Raw genomic sequence first — 17,043 nt, forward strand, 5'->3', positions numbered from 1 at the left:
CGACCACCACCTTTCGGCCCCTGTTGGCTGTCGTTCCCGCGATGCGAGGTCCCCCAGTTCGTACTTATCCATGTACCACCCTAGCATATTACAATAGTATTATACCAGAAACAGCTTCTCAGTCTGGCAAAGCTGGCCGTGGCAGTGTGGAGATCGCGATGGAACGTCGATCGGATCAGAGAGGGAGAGAGAGAGAGAGAGAGAGAGAGAGAGAGAGAGAGAGTGTGTGTGTGTGTGTGTGTGTGTGTGTGTACTATGTTAGAGAGAGAAAGAGAAAGAATAGAAGAGGGCTTTTGGGTCAGACTCCATTCTGATTCAGACCAGAACTTACTATATGTGTGTGTTCACGCGCATGTACTCGGGCATATTGTTGTAGAGCACTGCTACATTGCACGACGTCCTTAGTACTTACTAAGATCAGAAAATAAGACGGAGGACCTTGAACATGCAGGCAGGTGGGGCCAACCCGAGGGTCTAGTGCCCCTAGGAGGGGCCATCTCATATACATAGCAGTACGTACCGCAGTACTATGTACAGTAAGTACACCCTGACTGCTTGCTGCACGACAGAAGGGGGCAAGGCGGGAAGGAGGAAAATGTCACGTTGGGCGGGACACCCTGCAGGCTGGAAAATCAATAAATCAATAATCCATCAGCCATCAAGGACCTAGAGCCCGCCCGTAAGTGGCAAGGTCGACTGATTGGGACGCGCCAGCACTCGCCCGCCAGGGAGTCATCATCCAACCAGTCATCATCAAATTACTATGTACTAATGGTATGTGTATGGAGTATGGAGTTTCTTGCTTATTTCATGATTTCTGATGGATCAAGTGGGCTGACAGAGACAATGTCTCGTATTTTTTTTTTTTGTTCTGTCTTCTTCTAGAGGAGAAACAGGGAAAAAGAAGGAAGAAAGGGAAGGGAGACTGTTGACCTGCAGGAACTTTTAGCGCGGAGCCAAAAAGAAGGAGAGGCATTCTAATAATCACAGAGATCAAGAAGAAAACGATTCGAATCAGGAACGGAGAATAAGCTTGCTCACCGAGTAAAGAAAAACGTGCCAGCGTCGATCAGGATCGTCCTTCTCCATCCCACAGCATGGCATGCCGCCAAACCCACGAGGTGCTTAGTACCCCAGTTTTTAGAGCCGACGATCAATGCTTCTAGGCCCTGTACTCCTTCGTTCGCATTTTCTCTGATCATTCTCACATACCATGTCCACCCATACTTGACCATCATCAGCTGCAGCTGAAGCCTAGAGGGTGACTGAATGGGCTGAGATGAAGTCAGCACCATTCTACACCCCACAAGCCGTGCCATCTGTAGCACAGACTTATTGATGATAGATCAAATTCCTGTCGGTTTTTTTTTGGTTTCTTTTTTTTTTGTTCTTTTATTAAGCACAGGATCCAAGCCTTGGCGTCAACCTCTCCTTCTCCCTCTCTTTCTCACTCTACAGCATTACATTACGTATCATCAAGCACGAGTACATAGTCCCACTATCGTCTTCGCTTGGCCTTGTGCCCAGCTTTCACATGGTCATCCACCATCCCCTCCACTTATGTGATCCTCCCGTAGGGCTTCTCGCTCACCACCCCTCGCCTCGCCATTCACCCTTCCGCCCTTCCATCCTGAGACCCACCCAACAACATACTATACTACAGTAGTATCAGCACCAGCCCTAAAGGATCTGATCTAAAAAGGGTGTGGTGTATTGTATGTCATCATCAACATTGTTCTTTTTTTTTTCTTTTTTTTCTCTTGCACAACATGATCTCGCGCGAGGCTCCACATTATGAATTTCGGAGCCGAGATGCATACAGACTATCGATACTTACCATAGTGCGTACGAAAATACATACACACAGACGACAGTGTATGGAAAACATGTTCTTCAGGTCCACAATCACGCGTCTTCGTCATCAGAAACCGACAAGTCCTGCCGACACATCATTCACGACCCAGCTATCTCCCATAGACGGTTGTCGCCAAGTGCACGGTCGGTGGGTCCCAATATCGCATACGAGATGGGTCCCGAGGCTATGGGTTGCCAGAAAAAAACACCCGGGACGAAGAGAGGGAAAAAAAAAGGGTCGTCCTCGTCGTGCTTGTCATAATGTTACTAAGTACTACGTCTACAAATATTTGCAGACAGACAAGAACGCCAATCACCACATCGAGAACGATCGGACCCATCCATTCATCCTCCGTCAGCACGCCTAGCCAGGTTGTCAACAGTCACCACCACCGCCACCTTCCGGAAACCATTCCCCGCCCCATGGCCCCCCCCCTTTCCTCCCCCAGAATCGGTAACACAGACAGAAGAAGAACACAAGGGAAGAGAGATGGCTTCTGCAGCCTCATCCAAACATGGCATCGACGCAGTAAGAAAAGAGTTTATTCTTATTCTTCCTCCGCGCGTGCGCACTTCCGGGCTGTGCTCAGTCTCACCACTTCATGCAATGTACTCTGGCCCACCACCAATTCATACTCATGGGTCGTTCTAGCCCTTCTGGCGTTGCGCCACCACACACCACACAGGCCGCCCAGCCCGCCGCACTCGTGCAGGTTTTCTAGTGGTTCCTTGGCCTGCCGCAAAATGAGCCTCTCTCTCTCTCTCTGTGTGTGTGTATGTGTGTACCATGGTATGTACTTGACTGTGTAAAATTATATGCTGTTTGTGAGAACCCGGCCCAACGTTGTCTCCACAGCACCCCCCCCCCATTCTTCCGCTGGCTAAAGGGATAAGGCTCAGCCCAATTCGAACCAGCAGAAGCCAAGATCTTTAGGTTGGGACGGGTGACGCGACTATTGATTCTTTTTTCTTTTCCTTTCTTTTGGGGGCTGGGTGATAAGAAAGGAGAAAAGGGGGGAGGGGGACGCTCTATGTACGCACATGTGTTCATTCTTTCTGCTGTTGCGCTGTGAGTTTGCTCTGGCCATTGTGGGGAGTTCCTTTTTTTTCTCCTTCTTCTCTTCTTATAAGTGTCTGCTGGAACCAGGATGAATTGCCCAGACTCTGGCCGACCTCCTATAATATTTTTGCCGTCCTTTCCTCGAAGAAAAGAGACGACAATAAGAAGAAGAAAAGAAGACGAAAAAGGTAAATAAAATCAAGAAATGGGCCGCCTCCTTTGAGCTCCAATAGCCTGCCGGAGGACAAGAAACAGGCACACATTTCTTCTGCTTCTTCTTCTTCTTCTTCTTCCTCATTCTCCACCTCTTGCCAAGTCAACAACGGACAAAGACTGGTGGTTGGACACAAATCTACACTCCCTCCCCTGAAACGGCCGAGACATACACAAGTATTCAATGTCGTGGAACCCCATGTCAACCGCATAAAACATCCCGAGGACGGGTTGTCATGTCTCACGCACAGCCTGGAACGAACGCGTGTAATGATATATGTATATATATATATATTTTAAATCTTTGGGTTACACGGGCAAGTAGTAGTTAGTAACTGTAAGTACTTATGTAACACAAGTAAAAACTACTTGCTGCCGTTTTTCCATACCGCGCGGGATGATGTAGATGAAGTGATTGATGGGACAGATAGGAACTGGAGATGCTTCTTCTGGGGGACTGGACATTATCCGTTTGTTAGTACCTGCTGGGACCGGCGCACACCTCCTTTTCTTTTTACTCAGTCTTGTTTTTTTCTTTTTTTCCTTCTTCCCCTTTCCTGTTCTTCTAACCTTTTTCCTCAATGGCCCTCATCTTCCCCCCTTCCCCTCTTGGGGGAACCAAACGCCTCTCCCACCAAAGTTAATAACTTATTCATGCTTCCATACCCCATCATTCTTACAATGTACAACCGCTCCTTTCTTTTTTTTTTCTCTTCTTCTTCGTTTTCATCAGTAACGAGAACGGGCATGATCGGCCATGCTCTTCGCTCGGATACTCTTGCCGTATTTCTGACTCTGTGCCATGATCTGTGTCAAATGTGGATATCATTGTAGTGTATGTATATTGTATATACAAAAATAAATCAAAATGTATAAAACATATATGTGTACCTTTCCTTCCTTTGGTAAGCCTACGACATAGTTTCGTGGACCATTTTCAATAACTCCGCCACAGCAGACTCATCCAGCCACCCATGAACCAGTCATGTTAGTCTCCCAGTCCGAAATTTAAGAACCACCAAGATTAGCTTTGCAAACACCCTTTCAAGAAAGAGAGAGTGAGAGAGAAAGCCTTCACTATAAGGATGCATTACTTTCAATACTTGTCTAGCATTTATGTGACCGGGTATCAAATTTTGTCCACTATACATGTTGACTAGGTTTAGGAGTAATTAAGGGAAAAAGAAGGGACAAGATGCCCTTTTACTTTTTGGGTTTCTTTTTCTTTTTTTCTCTTCTCTTTTTTTTATTTAGAAGGAATAAAGTCAAAGGCATTTTGTCCTCCATGTCTTCTTCAGACCAAAGCAATACCTGCAACGCCCCTCAATGAACAAGATGCCATGAACTCTTCATTTTCCTCTTCCCAGTCCGTGAGAATGTATACATATGTACGTGTATGTGTGTGTCCCTTCATGGTATGTCCATGGAAAACAGGATCAAGACAAAAAGTCTATCGCTGCCGTCATCACGTGATGAAAATGTCCTGTCCCTCCAGAATCCCCCCCCCCCCCCCCTTTCTTCATGCCTTCTTCTCCAGGCTCTGCAGCCGAACCAGTTCCGCATACCGGCCGCTCAGGCCCATGAGCTCCCTGTGCGTGCCCTTCTCGACGATGACGCCCCTCTCAAACACATAGATGCAGTCGGCCTTGGCAATGGTCGAAAGCCTGTGGGCGACGGCGATGGTGGTCCGTCCCTTGGCCGCCTTGTCCAGGGCGGCCTGCACCACGTGCTCGGACTCGCTGTCCAGCGCCGATGTGGCCTCGTCCAGCAGCAGGATCTTGGGGTCACGGATCAGCGCCCGCGCGATGGCAATGCGCTGCTTCTGGCCACCCGACAGGAGCGTGCCCTTGGACCCGACCACGGTGTTGAAGCCCTCGGGGAGCGACAGGATGAAGTCGTAGATGTTGGCCTCCCTGCACACGGCCTCGACCTGCTCGTCCGTGATGGCCTCCGGGTCCGTGGCGCCCAGCATGATGTTCTCGCGGATCGTGCCCGCGTAGAGCGTCGGCTCCTGGCTCACCAGTGCGATGAAGGAGCGGTAGTCGTTCACGTTCAGGCTGGAGATCTCGCGCCCGTCGACATATACACCGCCAGCGAGCGGGTTGTAGAAGCGCTCCAGCAGCGCGATGGTCGTGCTCTTGCCGCACCCAGAGGGCCCGACGAGCGCAATGTACTGGCCAGGGCGGACCTGGAGATCCAGACCCCGCAGCACGGGGACATCTGGGCGCGTGGGGTAGCGGAAGTGGACATCGCGGAACTCGATGGTACCCTGGATGGCGTACTTGTCCTCGCGGGACAGCCTCTCGCCCTCGGTGGACCACGTGTCGATGGACGGCTGGCGGTCAAAGAGTCTCTTGAGCTCGGTCGCCGCAGACTTGGCCTTGCCCATGTCCGGCGCGAAGCTGAAGATGGTGCCGGCGGACTGCGCGCCAAAGATGATTTCCGAGAAGACCACGAAGAATTGGAAGAGAGAGTACTCGCCCTTGGCGAGCAGCGTGCCGCCGTACCAGAACCCGAGCGCAAAGACGAGGAACAGCAGGCTCTGCGAGGCTGCGTACAGGGTCGAGCTGCGCAGGATGGACTTGGTGGAGGCCTGGAGCTGGGTGGCTAGGGAGTCACGGTACAGGTGCATGACATCGTCCTCGCGGGTGAGGGACGCGACAGTGCGGATGGCGGTAATGGCCTCGGAGGCGAAGGAGGCGGACTTGTCGTAGGCCTTCCTGGAGCGGCGCTGGAACTGGGCGAGCATCCAGACACGCAGGAAGCCGCAAGCGAGGAGCACAGGTATGGTGGCGATGCATACGAGCGCAAGCTTCCACCCAATCGCTAGGGAGATGACACAGCAGGCGACGAGGGTCGAGAGAGACATCAGGATCGTTGCGAGGGTGGCCCCAGACAGGCCCGCCATGTGAGTGGCCTCGGTCGAGAGGAACGAGGTCAGGGCACCCGCAGCGTTCTCGTCTCGGTCAAAGAACTCGACATCCTGGCGCAGCATGGCGCGGAAGGCCCTGTCGCGGACCCGGTGAATCATGCGCTCGGACCCGAAGGCAAAGATGACACCTTGGACCGCGAAGACGATAAGCATCGCCAAGCCCAGCATGAGATACATCAAGCACCAGAAGTGGGCGCTGGACTTGATCCCTGGAATTGTCTCGGGCGAGACGGGAACCGAGAGGGCGACAATGATCTCGGAGAAGATGAGGGACATGACCGGGTTACCACCACCAGACAAGACGGCGAAGAAGAGGCCGACGACCATCATGGGCCATTCCTCCTTGTTGAAGGAGGCGAGAAGCTTGATGAGCGACCAGAGCGAGTACTCCCGCTCCTCGGGGGCCTTGCGGTTCTGCATGGCCACGCTGGACACCGACTTGGAAGTCGCCTGGCGGTTGAGTCTCGCGGCGATGTTGGTGTCGTCGGGGTCGGCCTCGAAACCCCCTTCGCCCTCGACAGCTGTGGCCGTCTCTCCCTGTGAGGTCTTCTTCTTGATGAGCTCGATCTCGTCGTCGTCCTCCGAAGGGTTGGATTCGTCGTCGTCGTCGTTGACTGTGGCGATTGCCTGTGCGGTGACTAGCGAGTGGTAGGCACCCTCCATTTTTAGGAGCTCGTTATGCGTTCCCTGCTCGACGATTTTGCCCTGGCTCATGACGACGATGTTGTCGGCGTCCTTGATGGTGCTGAGACGGTGAGCGATGGCAATAGTCGTGCGGCCCTCGGACGCCTGTTCCAGGGCAGCCTGTACGACACCCTCACTTCGCGAATCCACTAAAGTCAACGTGTCAGTGTTTTGTATGTGTTTCTTAGTGGAGAAGAAGAGGAAGAAGAGGAGGAGGAGGAGCAGGAGAACAAGTGTAGACTGTTGTTACTCACGAGCTGAAGTGGCCTCGTCCAGGAGCAATATCTTGGGGTCGGAACAAATGGCACGCGCGATGGCGATCCGCTGCTTCTGGCCACCAGAGAGCAGGAAGCCTCTCTCCCCAACATTCGTCTCGTAGCCTTCGGGAAGGGCGGTGATGAAGTCGTGCGCAAAAGCCTTGACGGCGGCGGCCTCGATGAGCTCCTTCTGCTTCTCGGGGCCCGCGTTCTCGTGCTGGGTGCCGACCAGACCATGGCGGATGTTGTCGTAGATTGTGGTGCTGAAGAGGGTGGGCTCCTGGGAGACGAGGGAGATCTGCTGCCGCAGCCATCGCAGGTTGAGGGTCGAGATGTCGCGGCCATCCAGGTACACAGTGCCCTGGACGGGCTCGTAGAAGCGCTCGACCAGGCCGACAATGGTCGACTTGCCCGAGCCCGAGGCGCCTACGAGGGCGGTCGTCTTGCCGGCGGGGATCTTCAGGCTGATGTCGTCCATGACGGTGACCTCGGGCCGCGAGGGGTAGATCATCTTGACACTCCTGAGCTCGATCTCGCCCTCGACCACGTCGAGCTTGTCGCCAGCGGCCGAGGAGCTGTCCAGGGCGGATACGCGGTCGATGGTGGTGAAGATCTTGGCACTGGCACCGAGGGCGGTGGTAAAGGCCTGCACGTTGGGTGTGACATTGCCGAGGGCGAAGGACCCGATCATGACGGCCATGGCGACAGTCAGCACCTTGGACAGGGAGGTACTGCCGTCGACAAGGAACACGGAGCCCTGCCAGAAGGCGAGGCCATAGTTCCAGTTCATGACCATCATCAGGAACGCAACCATGACGGCGAGGGAGCCCTTGAGCCTCACGCCGAAGTACTCGGCCTTGATCAGATGGCTGTCGTAGGAGGTGGCCAGCCTGTCCTGGGTGCCAAAGGCGACGGCGTTGCGGACGGAGCTGAGCGTCTCCTCGGCCACGGTTCCGCCGAGTGCGTACGCGTTGATGTTGGCTCGGCTGTTCTTGACAATGAACTGCGAGCCGCTGCCCATGATGAAGACGATGGCAACGACAGTGGACAGGAGGATCAAGGTGAGCTTCCAGTACTCGATGAAGCCGATGATGAAGGCGGCGAAGAAGGTGGCTATAGCGGTCAGGGTGATGGCCACCTTCTCGCTGATGCCGTCCTGGATGAGATTGGTGTCCGCCGTGATGCGGGTCACAACCTCACCGCTTCCCAGGTTGTCGAAGAAGCCGATGTTCTGCTTGAGGCAGCTCTCGAGGTAATGCTCGCGGATCTTGCCCGATATATGCTCACCGGTGTAGATGAAGATGACGGTTGAGATGTAGGTGGCAAAGAACATGCCAACACCGAGGTAGACGAAATACAGGACCAGGTGGGTCATTTCGGCCATGAAGCTGTCGTAGGAGGCGGTGCCGTTGAAGAAGCCTGCAAACGTGCCCTGCAGGCTACCAAAGACGATGGTCATACATGGGAGGATGGCGCCCGACGCGATGGCACAGACAGAGCCGATGGCGAGAAGTACGAGGTCGGTCCTCGTCGAGTAGCGGTAGAGCGTGGTGAGCCCGACCTTGATGTTGGGCGTGTCGACCTGTCTCTTCAGGATGGCAGCCTCGTCGGGGGCCAGGTGACCAAAGGGATCGTCGGGGTTCTTGTTCTCCGTCAACTTTCCTGGGGGGACAGAGTCCAGTTTCTGCAACTCCTGGCTTGAATCATCCCTCATCTTCACAGCCGCATTCTCGTCGACTAACTGCTCCTGAGCCTTCTCGCTTGCTGGGTTGTCATCAGGCGTCTGCTGGGACGGCTCCTCTGTTGTGGTCCTTGTGTCCTCCTCCTCCTTCAAAACATGTGCAACCTCGGCCCCCTGCTGGAGGGGCTGCTTTTCTGAGGTGTCTTCAGCCATATTTGTGAAAAGGTTTGGTTGGCGGATGGCGAGCCGCACAATGATTGGGCGACCAGAGTCGCGCTTTCAAAAAGCTTATAAACAAGTGCAGGGAGATGTGCGCACGGGATCTGATTAAATATGAAAGCTGAGGGTTGTGTGTATGTAATCCTGGGTTCCTTGGATGTCCTGTCGTCGTCTTCTTCACTGATGTCAACAGATCTTCCAAGATTCAAAGATAGATCGGGGCGCGGGAGATGAGAGAGAGAGAGAGAGTCTCAAAGCTGGATGTCGATTAGATGAGAGCACCTTGCTATGACAGCTGCACAAGTCAAGGGCGAATAATGTGGGGAAAACAGCAAGAATCAGAAGAAAGAAAGAAGAATTAAGTGCAGCTTTGTAGATAAGAGAGGCCAGAATCAGTAGAGAAGGAGATGTGATGGTGTGGGTGACGTCCGGGTTGGGGGGGAGTTTGGGTGTTTTTGTCCTTGAAGACTGGTTCTCGGGCCCGAAACATTCGGACTTGGGAGAATGAAATCCGTAGTGACCACCAAGCAAAAGAGGTGATGATGAAGATGGCAAATCGAAGTCACCTTTGTTTGTTTTGTTTTTTTCCAGGCCCCTTCCCCGCCAGGTGGGCCAGGTATGCAGCGCGTATAGTACTGGCAATTCGCAACAGGAGATACATGGTAATGTCTTTCGCTAGCAAGAGATTCGGACAGCGGGCGAAGTCGAGACCCCGAAGCTTGTCAAAACCATAATGACCCATGCCAGCCCCATGGCACCTGCCCAAGCCCGTGAAAGCCCTGGTCCCTGTCATTTTGCTGCTGCATGCGGGTCAACAGCGGGGTTCTACCTATTGCTTCCATACAGTATAGTATACGGTAGCAATGTATTTCCTATAGTACTACAACAAATAAAGTACTCCCGTCATAGTGGTTCACCAATATTTCCTCCTACCACGATAAATCCTACACCTTTTGTCAACTTCCCACGGGCAAACGAACTCCGCTGATTACTACAAATGTTGTACTGCATATGATCCCGATGACTCTTGGCCGATCCTCTTGGCTAATCCCTCGAGGCATGCTGACAAGTCTCTGAGGAGGAAGGCAAACAGCATGTGTAGTTGTCTCAAGCCAATCAGCGATGGGTTCGGGTATCGCCGCCCAGGGGTAGTAGGATCAACTTTCGGCGTGGAGTCATAGCTCTGCCAACTGAGTCCGTCCCCCTAATCTGGCGAAATGGATGGATACAGGCGATTGTGGACATGAGATACAGTTAGGAGACGTGCAATACAGTTGTGCTAGACTCCGCCACTACTGTCAATGGTAGGCGGAGTAGTTGGTTTTGGTACACACTCTTCAGCAGAGTCTCGATGACCTCCTTGCGGGCCATTTGCTGTGTCGGCGCAATACTACTGTGTTACCGAAACACTTCACCCAACGTTTCCCAACAAGGTCATACCGCAAGTATTCTGTTCGTTCCCGCTCTTGTAAGCCACGGAGGTACTTGACCTCGTATCTTGATGCACCCAGGAAACAATTCCGCGGGGTAGTTTCACCACAACAACGCGGCTCAATGACAATTCTATGTACTATTTACTTACTATCATACTACTAGTCTACATGGTATTGTTGTGTAAGCACCCATTGACTCATGCGGTCATCACTTGGATTGGATGCTCGGATGGTCGGTCGGAGACACACACATACTCTACTGTATAGGTAGGCTCTCTAAATAAACAGCTACACCGCATGACTGTCGGCGGAAAAGGAGAAGAAGAGAAAGAAAAAAAAAGGTGAGATCCAGCGGGCGAGATCAAGTGTCCACCCCGGCCCTCTCCGCCGGGCCCTTTTGCCCAGGCCCTCATATCCGAAATGTGTGGAGGAATATACCATACTACGTTGTACCTCCTTGGGCCCTCCCCAAAAACAGATCTCCGGGCCTTGCATGAGCGGGTCTCGGTTTCGCTCAGACTTAGTGTGGAATGGGTGTGCAGCATTCCCCTCATGATGATTGGACGATACTGGACGGGCAATTCTTCTCCCCCTTCACGTACGGAATTCGGAAGATACTTGCGCGCTCCCGACCGACGTTCCTATTCCCGTCTGTCACGCAGATACTTAGGCAGACAGGATCACATTGTCGCAGCTGACTGCATGTAGCATTGTGGCTCAATGGCTTTTGGGCTTATATATGTAAAGATTATTTGGAATGTCTCGTGTGTGGCTTTTTTGCATGTTTCCAATACAATATCAGCAGATGCTCGCATGCCGCCGCGGTCCAAGTAGGACGGGGCCCGCATCTCCAACGGCTTCGGAGGGAGCCGGAGAACACGTGGCCTGTCCTTTACGACCAGGGGAGGAGCAACAACATTTCCTGTTGCATCTACTCTCATCTCACAAGAAGGCTACAAAAAATCATAGCCAGGCCGTCTTGGCACAAAATACATCGAAATGATCCCAAGTCTTGTCATTTTGGAGTGAGAAGATTCAGCTGCCTAAGAAAATAGTAAGACGGGCGGGTTTGGGAGAAATCTCGAGTCAGAGGACACCCACCCATCGCTGTGTTTTCGGCTTCTCCTTTCCATCCTCTTCTCTCAAGACAACCCCTTTCAAGTCAAAATAACTTGGAAGCCGTCTGGGCATCCCAAAGGATGGAAAGATACCAAGTCAAGGAAGAAAGTCAAGAGACATCATGGGCCGAGATAAATGCAGGCAACTTGTCCTGTAGGCAACTTTGTCAAATAAAATATCGGTGGGCAAAATGCTCTCTTGCAGCTTCGTGGTGCTGGAGGGGACCATGAGAGATGGGCCATTGCTAGTGCATCTCGACACAAAACATCATGCTTAAACCTGAAGAAAGTGTGTGCTGTTGTATTTCACTGGAAAGGGTAAGCAGAGTCTTATCCACATGGTAATGCAACCCTTGAGATGCAGCATAGCTTCTTATACTTTCTTACCCCACATACGTCACAGCCTTTCAACTGGCAAGCACGCTGCTGGACAGGGGTGTGTGTCTTACAGCACAAGCCACCTATCTTTTTACATATTTTATTGAAATTTCAACAAACTCCCTGAATTCATTTAGACAAACATTTGAGCCTACTTACATGGGTGGATGGATGGATCTCCTCCTAGATCCTATACTATCTACAGAGCCTTCTAGGGTGCATCTCGTCAAGCCCTCTTAGAGCTGCCCATCCTCCCCCGTCAACCTCGAAACGACCACCAAGCCTCCCTTCTTCTTCTTCTTCTTCTACTTACCCGCCGACCATGCGCTTCAGTCCGACCTTCCCCTCCTCCTCTTCCTCCTCCTCCACCGTCGTGGCGACCATGACTCCCAGCGTATTCCTCATCCTCCTCCTCTCCGTCCTGCCCTCTCCCGTCGCGGCGGCCACACCCCGCGACGCCATCCTCCTCTCCCACGTCGAGTCTATCACCCTACGCGCCGACCGCCAGACCTCGCACCGCCGCGTCTCCGCCATCCCGCAGCTCCAATGCATCGCCTCCCCGGGCCTCTGCGACAAGTTCCCCGTCGACGTCATGCGCTGCGACAACAGGGGTTCGGGCTACGACTCGGAGGAGATCCAGTGGAGCTGCACCGCGCAGCTACCTCCAGAGCTGAAACTAGGTACGTGCGTACATGTGTGTGTGTGAGAGAGAGAGAGAGAGAGAGAGAGAGAAAGAGAGAAAGAGAGAGAGAGCCAGCCCCCACCAAAGCTGACCAAATTCCCACCTGCTGAGGAATAGGCTCGACCGATGTCATCTGTGAAGGCTACACCAGCCCAGACGACCCTTACGTCCTCAAGGGCTCCTGCGGCGTCGAGTACCGCCTCGCCCTCACCCCCCTAGGCGAGGAGAAATGGGGCCGTCGCCCAGCGGCAGGCAACCCCTACTCCCACTTGGACAACCCAGACACGGCCGGCAGTCGTAAGGACCGGCTGTTTGTCGCCCTGTTCTGGATCGTCTTTGGTGCCGTGGCCTTGTGGATCGTGTACTCCTTGGTGCAGGAGATGCTCGCACCGAACCGTCCCAGGGCCCCACGTCGCATTACCGGTGGTGGAGGAGGCGGCGGCGGCGGCGGTGATGGATGGGATGACCCTCCGCCGCCTTACCCAGGTGCTGGTGGCGGCTGGAGTCAGTCACGGAAGTCTGGAGGCAGCGCCACAAGGAAGTCGACAGGTAGCAGCTCCAGGACAGCTGGGGGCGGCAGCGGCAGCTCATCTCGCGGGGGCAACTGGCAGAGCAATATCCTGAGCGGCGCCGCTGGAGCAGCAGCAGGGTACTACGCGGGAAGTCGGGCGCGGAACAACAGCAGCAACGCCCCGGCACCGAGCAGTTCATGGTTTGGAAGCCCTGGGTCTGGGGGCACCAGGACAAGCGGCGGATTTGCTCCGTCCAGGTCGGACTCGCCACAAAGATCATCATCTGGCAGCGGATCGGGAGTGAGCAGTTCACGATACGAGAGTACTGGTTTTGGCTCGACAAGTCGGCGTTGATAGGGAGAGAACCACTTTGGTGCATGGCATAGCGCGCACGTGCACACATGCACCTACAGACATAGTTTGTGAATGGAGATATAACCATAAGCTTAAAAGGGCTAGGGTTGGCTATAGACGTAGCCCATAGTTTTAAGAATCACTATCCCTCCTAGTAGGTCTTTTGGAAGAGCGCTGCTGTACATCTATACTAACTACGCTTCTACACAATGTACTTGTACTGTTACGCTTTGCTCTGGGACAGGCATTGTTCTGAAGACAACAGCCTTCCTTCTTCTACTTTTCCCTCTTCAGAAAAAAAAGAAAAGCTTCATTTGATCTTGGCCGATATCCATCTGCATGCCTAGAGCCATCCTGAAACAGCCCTTCAAGTAATCAAGCTTCCACTCTCATAGACGCCTGCCTGCCTGCCCGGCCCGCCTGATCATGACGATGCCGCCTATACCGTGCCGTGGGTACGTTTCTTTCCTAAGTCAAACAGTTTCAATGTACATGCACACAACTCTGCCACGCGCGCCACTCAATTCAGATGACCCGCCCTTCCTTTCCTGCTTTCTGACGTGCTGTCTCAAGCATTGGTATGTACGGCTTGGGTCCGAGACTGGCAAAAAAAAAAATACACAGAACCCCGCCCCTTCTACTCGGGCCCTTTGCTAGGTTGAGTCGAAAAATCTGCAGCTGCGACATCCGTACTAAAACAACGAAGAGAATTTCCTCAATAACACCCAAGTTGGAAATCCTGCGCTGGACTCGACCGTCGTCGTCGACAGATCCAGAAGAACGTCTGAGAATACATCCATCGTCTCGGTGGATGGGAATCTCTCAAGTCTCCTCATCTGCTGATGTCAAGTATATCGGCACGATATTATTCTTGTCGTATCTCGTGGTGCAGATGGGACAGCCTCGCATGCGGTTGATGATCCGATCCTCTGCACAGTTCTTACAGAGGATGTGACCACATGTCGTGATTACCCTGTCGTTGCGGTCTTTGCGGCAGACATTACACCAAAGAATATTCTGTGCCATACGTTAGTAAGACGCCACAAAATCACCAAGAGACCCAACAGTCCACTCACATTCAGCAGCTCTTCGCCTGGAGAAATGTTGCTCAGACTCTTCTTCTTCCAGGTGTCGCGCTCCTTATGAGCACTATCGACCCGCTTCTTCAGCTTCTCGACCTCGACTTGGTAGATATTGGCCTGCTCTTTGACGCTGATCGCTATTGCATCCTTGGACTTGACCAGATTTTGAAGCTCGGAAATCTGTGTCTTGACCTGATCGGCCCGACGGACCGCATCAGCCGTTGACGATTTGAGTGTCCGGTTCTCCTCCAGAATGGCAAGATTAGATTGCTTCAGGTCCGTAAGCTGTTTTTCCAGGTTGCTGTTGAGCGTGCGAGCCTGCGAATCGTGGTCCTTCAACGCCGCAATGATCTCCGAGCTCTTGCCATTTTGTTGCCGAAGAGTCTTGATCTCGTTGTTGCGAATGTCGGCATCTTTCCGCGCAGCAAAGTATTTCTGGTCAGCCTTGCTCTTCTCTTGGATCAGTATCGACATCCGTTCTTCCGCCGCCACCTGATCCATGACCTTCTTTTGTGAGAGCGTCATGGAACGCTTGTAGGCCTTTTCAATGGCCGGCAGCTCTTGCGCGAGCGCTTCGAGCTCCCTCTTCAGCTTGGTGTATTGCTGACGCAGCTCCTCGGGCCCGAGCGCCTCCAGATCGGGGTCGTTTTCGGACAGCATGGCGTTTGCATCCGGGCGCAGTCGTTCGAGTTCCATTTCCAGAGCCGAGATCCGATCCTCTTTAGCACCGACCAGCTCCTTCATGTTCTCAATAGACGTGCGCTCTTGATCCTGCGCGTTCTTCCGTACACCTAGCTCCGCGAGTAGCTCGTCCCTGGCCGAACGAATCCGGGTTAGATCCTGATCCCTTGACAATATCTGATCCTCAAGATCTGCAGTGACGGCTTGTGCCTCGCGCTCCAGTTGGGTTCGGAAGGACGACCGCTCAGCCTGTAGCTTCTCAGCCTCGTGTCGTAGTTGCTTATTAATGACCTCTAGATCATTGACCCTTCTGATAAGGTCCTCATTCTGACCCTTGAAGGCTTTGAAGACATCCGTGCGCACAAAGTCCTCGTCCGTGGTGCCTTCTTTGCGCATTTGGAGGGTAGAGTTCTCCTCCTTCAGGGTCTTGATCTCCGACATTGCCGCGTCCAGCTGGGCCTTTAGTTTGGTCTCTCCAGCCGTCGCCTCCTCATATTTGAGCTGCAGTGCTTCGTCGTTGCCTGTGGTCGGGCTGGGGCCGGTTCCGTTCTTCTCTTCTGCAGCTGGGGACGGACGGCTGAGCGCCTGACCTATAGCCTGCTGCTCCATCTTCTGGACCTGGGCGCTCTTCGCCCTGTCGAGTTTCTTCTCGGCTTTGACGGCGCGCAGCATGGCCGCGTCCAAACTTGCAGACAACTCATCCTTCTTTTGTATGAGGCCCTCCAGCTGGACTTTGTCCTCCTTCTGCTTTGCCAACAGCGTCTTTACTTTTGATTCGAGGTCGGCAATATCTGGCTTTACGTCGCCTTTGTTGGCAGCTAGACGCCGGAACAGGGAATCGAGAGCTGTTTTGATGCTACTTGCTTTCCCTGACAGATGACTCTTAAAAGACGGGCTGTCTTGAAACCCAAGACCTGTTGAAGGTTTGACATCTGAAAGTATTATTTCATCAGTACCAATGATGCGCGAGAAGGGGGAAAGGGGGAGTTTCCACCATGGGAGAGGCCTACCTCCATTGTCATCAGTTATGATACCTTCTGCTGAAAGCTGGACTTCTTGCAGGAGCTTTATGATGTCAGCAATGTGTAAGCCCACCAAAGAGGAGTCCGCGTCTCACCTGCAACCACCAAGCATCAATGATTCTTAGGTGGTCATCATAGTATTCGTACTGTTTGCTCAGGTCTTCAAGGCGGGATTCCAAACGCGTCTTCTCTCTCTTGTACTCGAGCATCTGGCGGTAGATCGCATCTTTTTGATAGCTCTGAAAACCCAACAGGTCAGCCTCCATGTTCGATCGGGATATTCGATGGGATGATATGGGAAGTGTAGCGACCATTCAGAGACAGGTGGAGGAGAGTGCCCGTCGGCTGTGAAGGAGCATTTGTGGACCTGACAGCCCGGCATGCTGAGGCCAGCAAGCCACGCATTAGCACTGAACGACTGAGCAAGACGCTCATGGTGACTCGGGCCCCAAGGATCAGAGGAACGGCGCCATCAATCTTCGCATAGTGCACAGTAGATAGCCAGTGCAGAAGTGTACGTGTGCGCGTGTGGATTTGTGGTAGGGAGAGGGCAAGACAGTGTCCCTGATAAGATCAATGATGGGGAGGGGTCAAACTCACCTCGATCCAGGCCTCGTCGCCAGCATCGTCACGCGACTTGCTGCTTCCATTGACCTGTTGTCGCTTGCTTGGGGGTGCCAAGTCCTCAGCGCTGCTGATCGGTCTCTTCCTGTCCTCCATCTTGACGATGGGAGAAGTAGGGGAAAGGGCAGAGGGAGAGGTGGCAACAGGCATGGAAAAAGGTCGTGCAATCAGGCTGCGCAGAGGAGGGCCAGCGCGGTGCGACTCAGAAAGACCGACGGGCGGATGAGACGGTCATGGAGGCTCTCGAGAGTGCACGT

The 17,043-nt window shown here is 53.2% G+C and overlaps 3 protein-coding genes across 3 annotated transcripts; 1 reads left to right on the plus strand and 2 right to left on the minus strand.

Moving 5' to 3' along the window:
• Nucleotides 1-4,343: 4,343 nt before the first annotated feature.
• Nucleotides 4,344-8,714, minus strand: M406DRAFT_284351 (P-loop containing nucleoside triphosphate hydrolase protein; the record flags this gene model as incomplete). The annotated part of the gene is made up of 2 exons (XM_040918558.1): nt 4,344-6,892; nt 6,998-8,714. The coding sequence occupies 2 exons, from the start codon at nt 8,712-8,714 to the stop codon at nt 4,647-4,649; spliced, it is 3,963 nt and encodes a 1,320-aa protein (XP_040780836.1). The 3' UTR covers nt 4,344-4,646.
• Nucleotides 8,715-12,211: 3,497 nt separating this feature from the next.
• Nucleotides 12,212-13,377, plus strand: M406DRAFT_59048 (uncharacterized protein; the record flags this gene model as incomplete). The annotated part of the gene is made up of 5 exons (XM_040924623.1): nt 12,212-12,509; nt 12,629-12,961; nt 13,021-13,060; nt 13,098-13,238; nt 13,299-13,377. 5 exons carry the CDS (start codon nt 12,212-12,214, stop codon nt 13,375-13,377), a joined length of 891 nt encoding a protein of 296 aa, XP_040780837.1.
• A 165-nt stretch (nt 13,378-13,542) lies between these two features.
• On the minus strand, nt 13,543-16,882 carry M406DRAFT_284353 (uncharacterized protein; the record flags this gene model as incomplete). Its single annotated transcript, XM_040918559.1, has 5 exons — nt 13,543-14,394; nt 14,454-16,072; nt 16,151-16,205; nt 16,258-16,401; nt 16,763-16,882. The coding sequence occupies 5 exons, from the start codon at nt 16,880-16,882 to the stop codon at nt 14,200-14,202; spliced, it is 2,133 nt and encodes a 710-aa protein (XP_040780838.1). The 3' UTR covers nt 13,543-14,199.
• Between the last annotated feature and the right edge of the window lie 161 nt (nt 16,883-17,043).

This window comes from Cryphonectria parasitica (assembly GCF_011745365.1).
Source record: "Cryphonectria parasitica EP155 unplaced genomic scaffold M406scaffold_1, whole genome shotgun sequence".
Taxonomy (NCBI): Eukaryota; Fungi; Ascomycota; class Sordariomycetes; order Diaporthales; family Cryphonectriaceae; genus Cryphonectria; species Cryphonectria parasitica.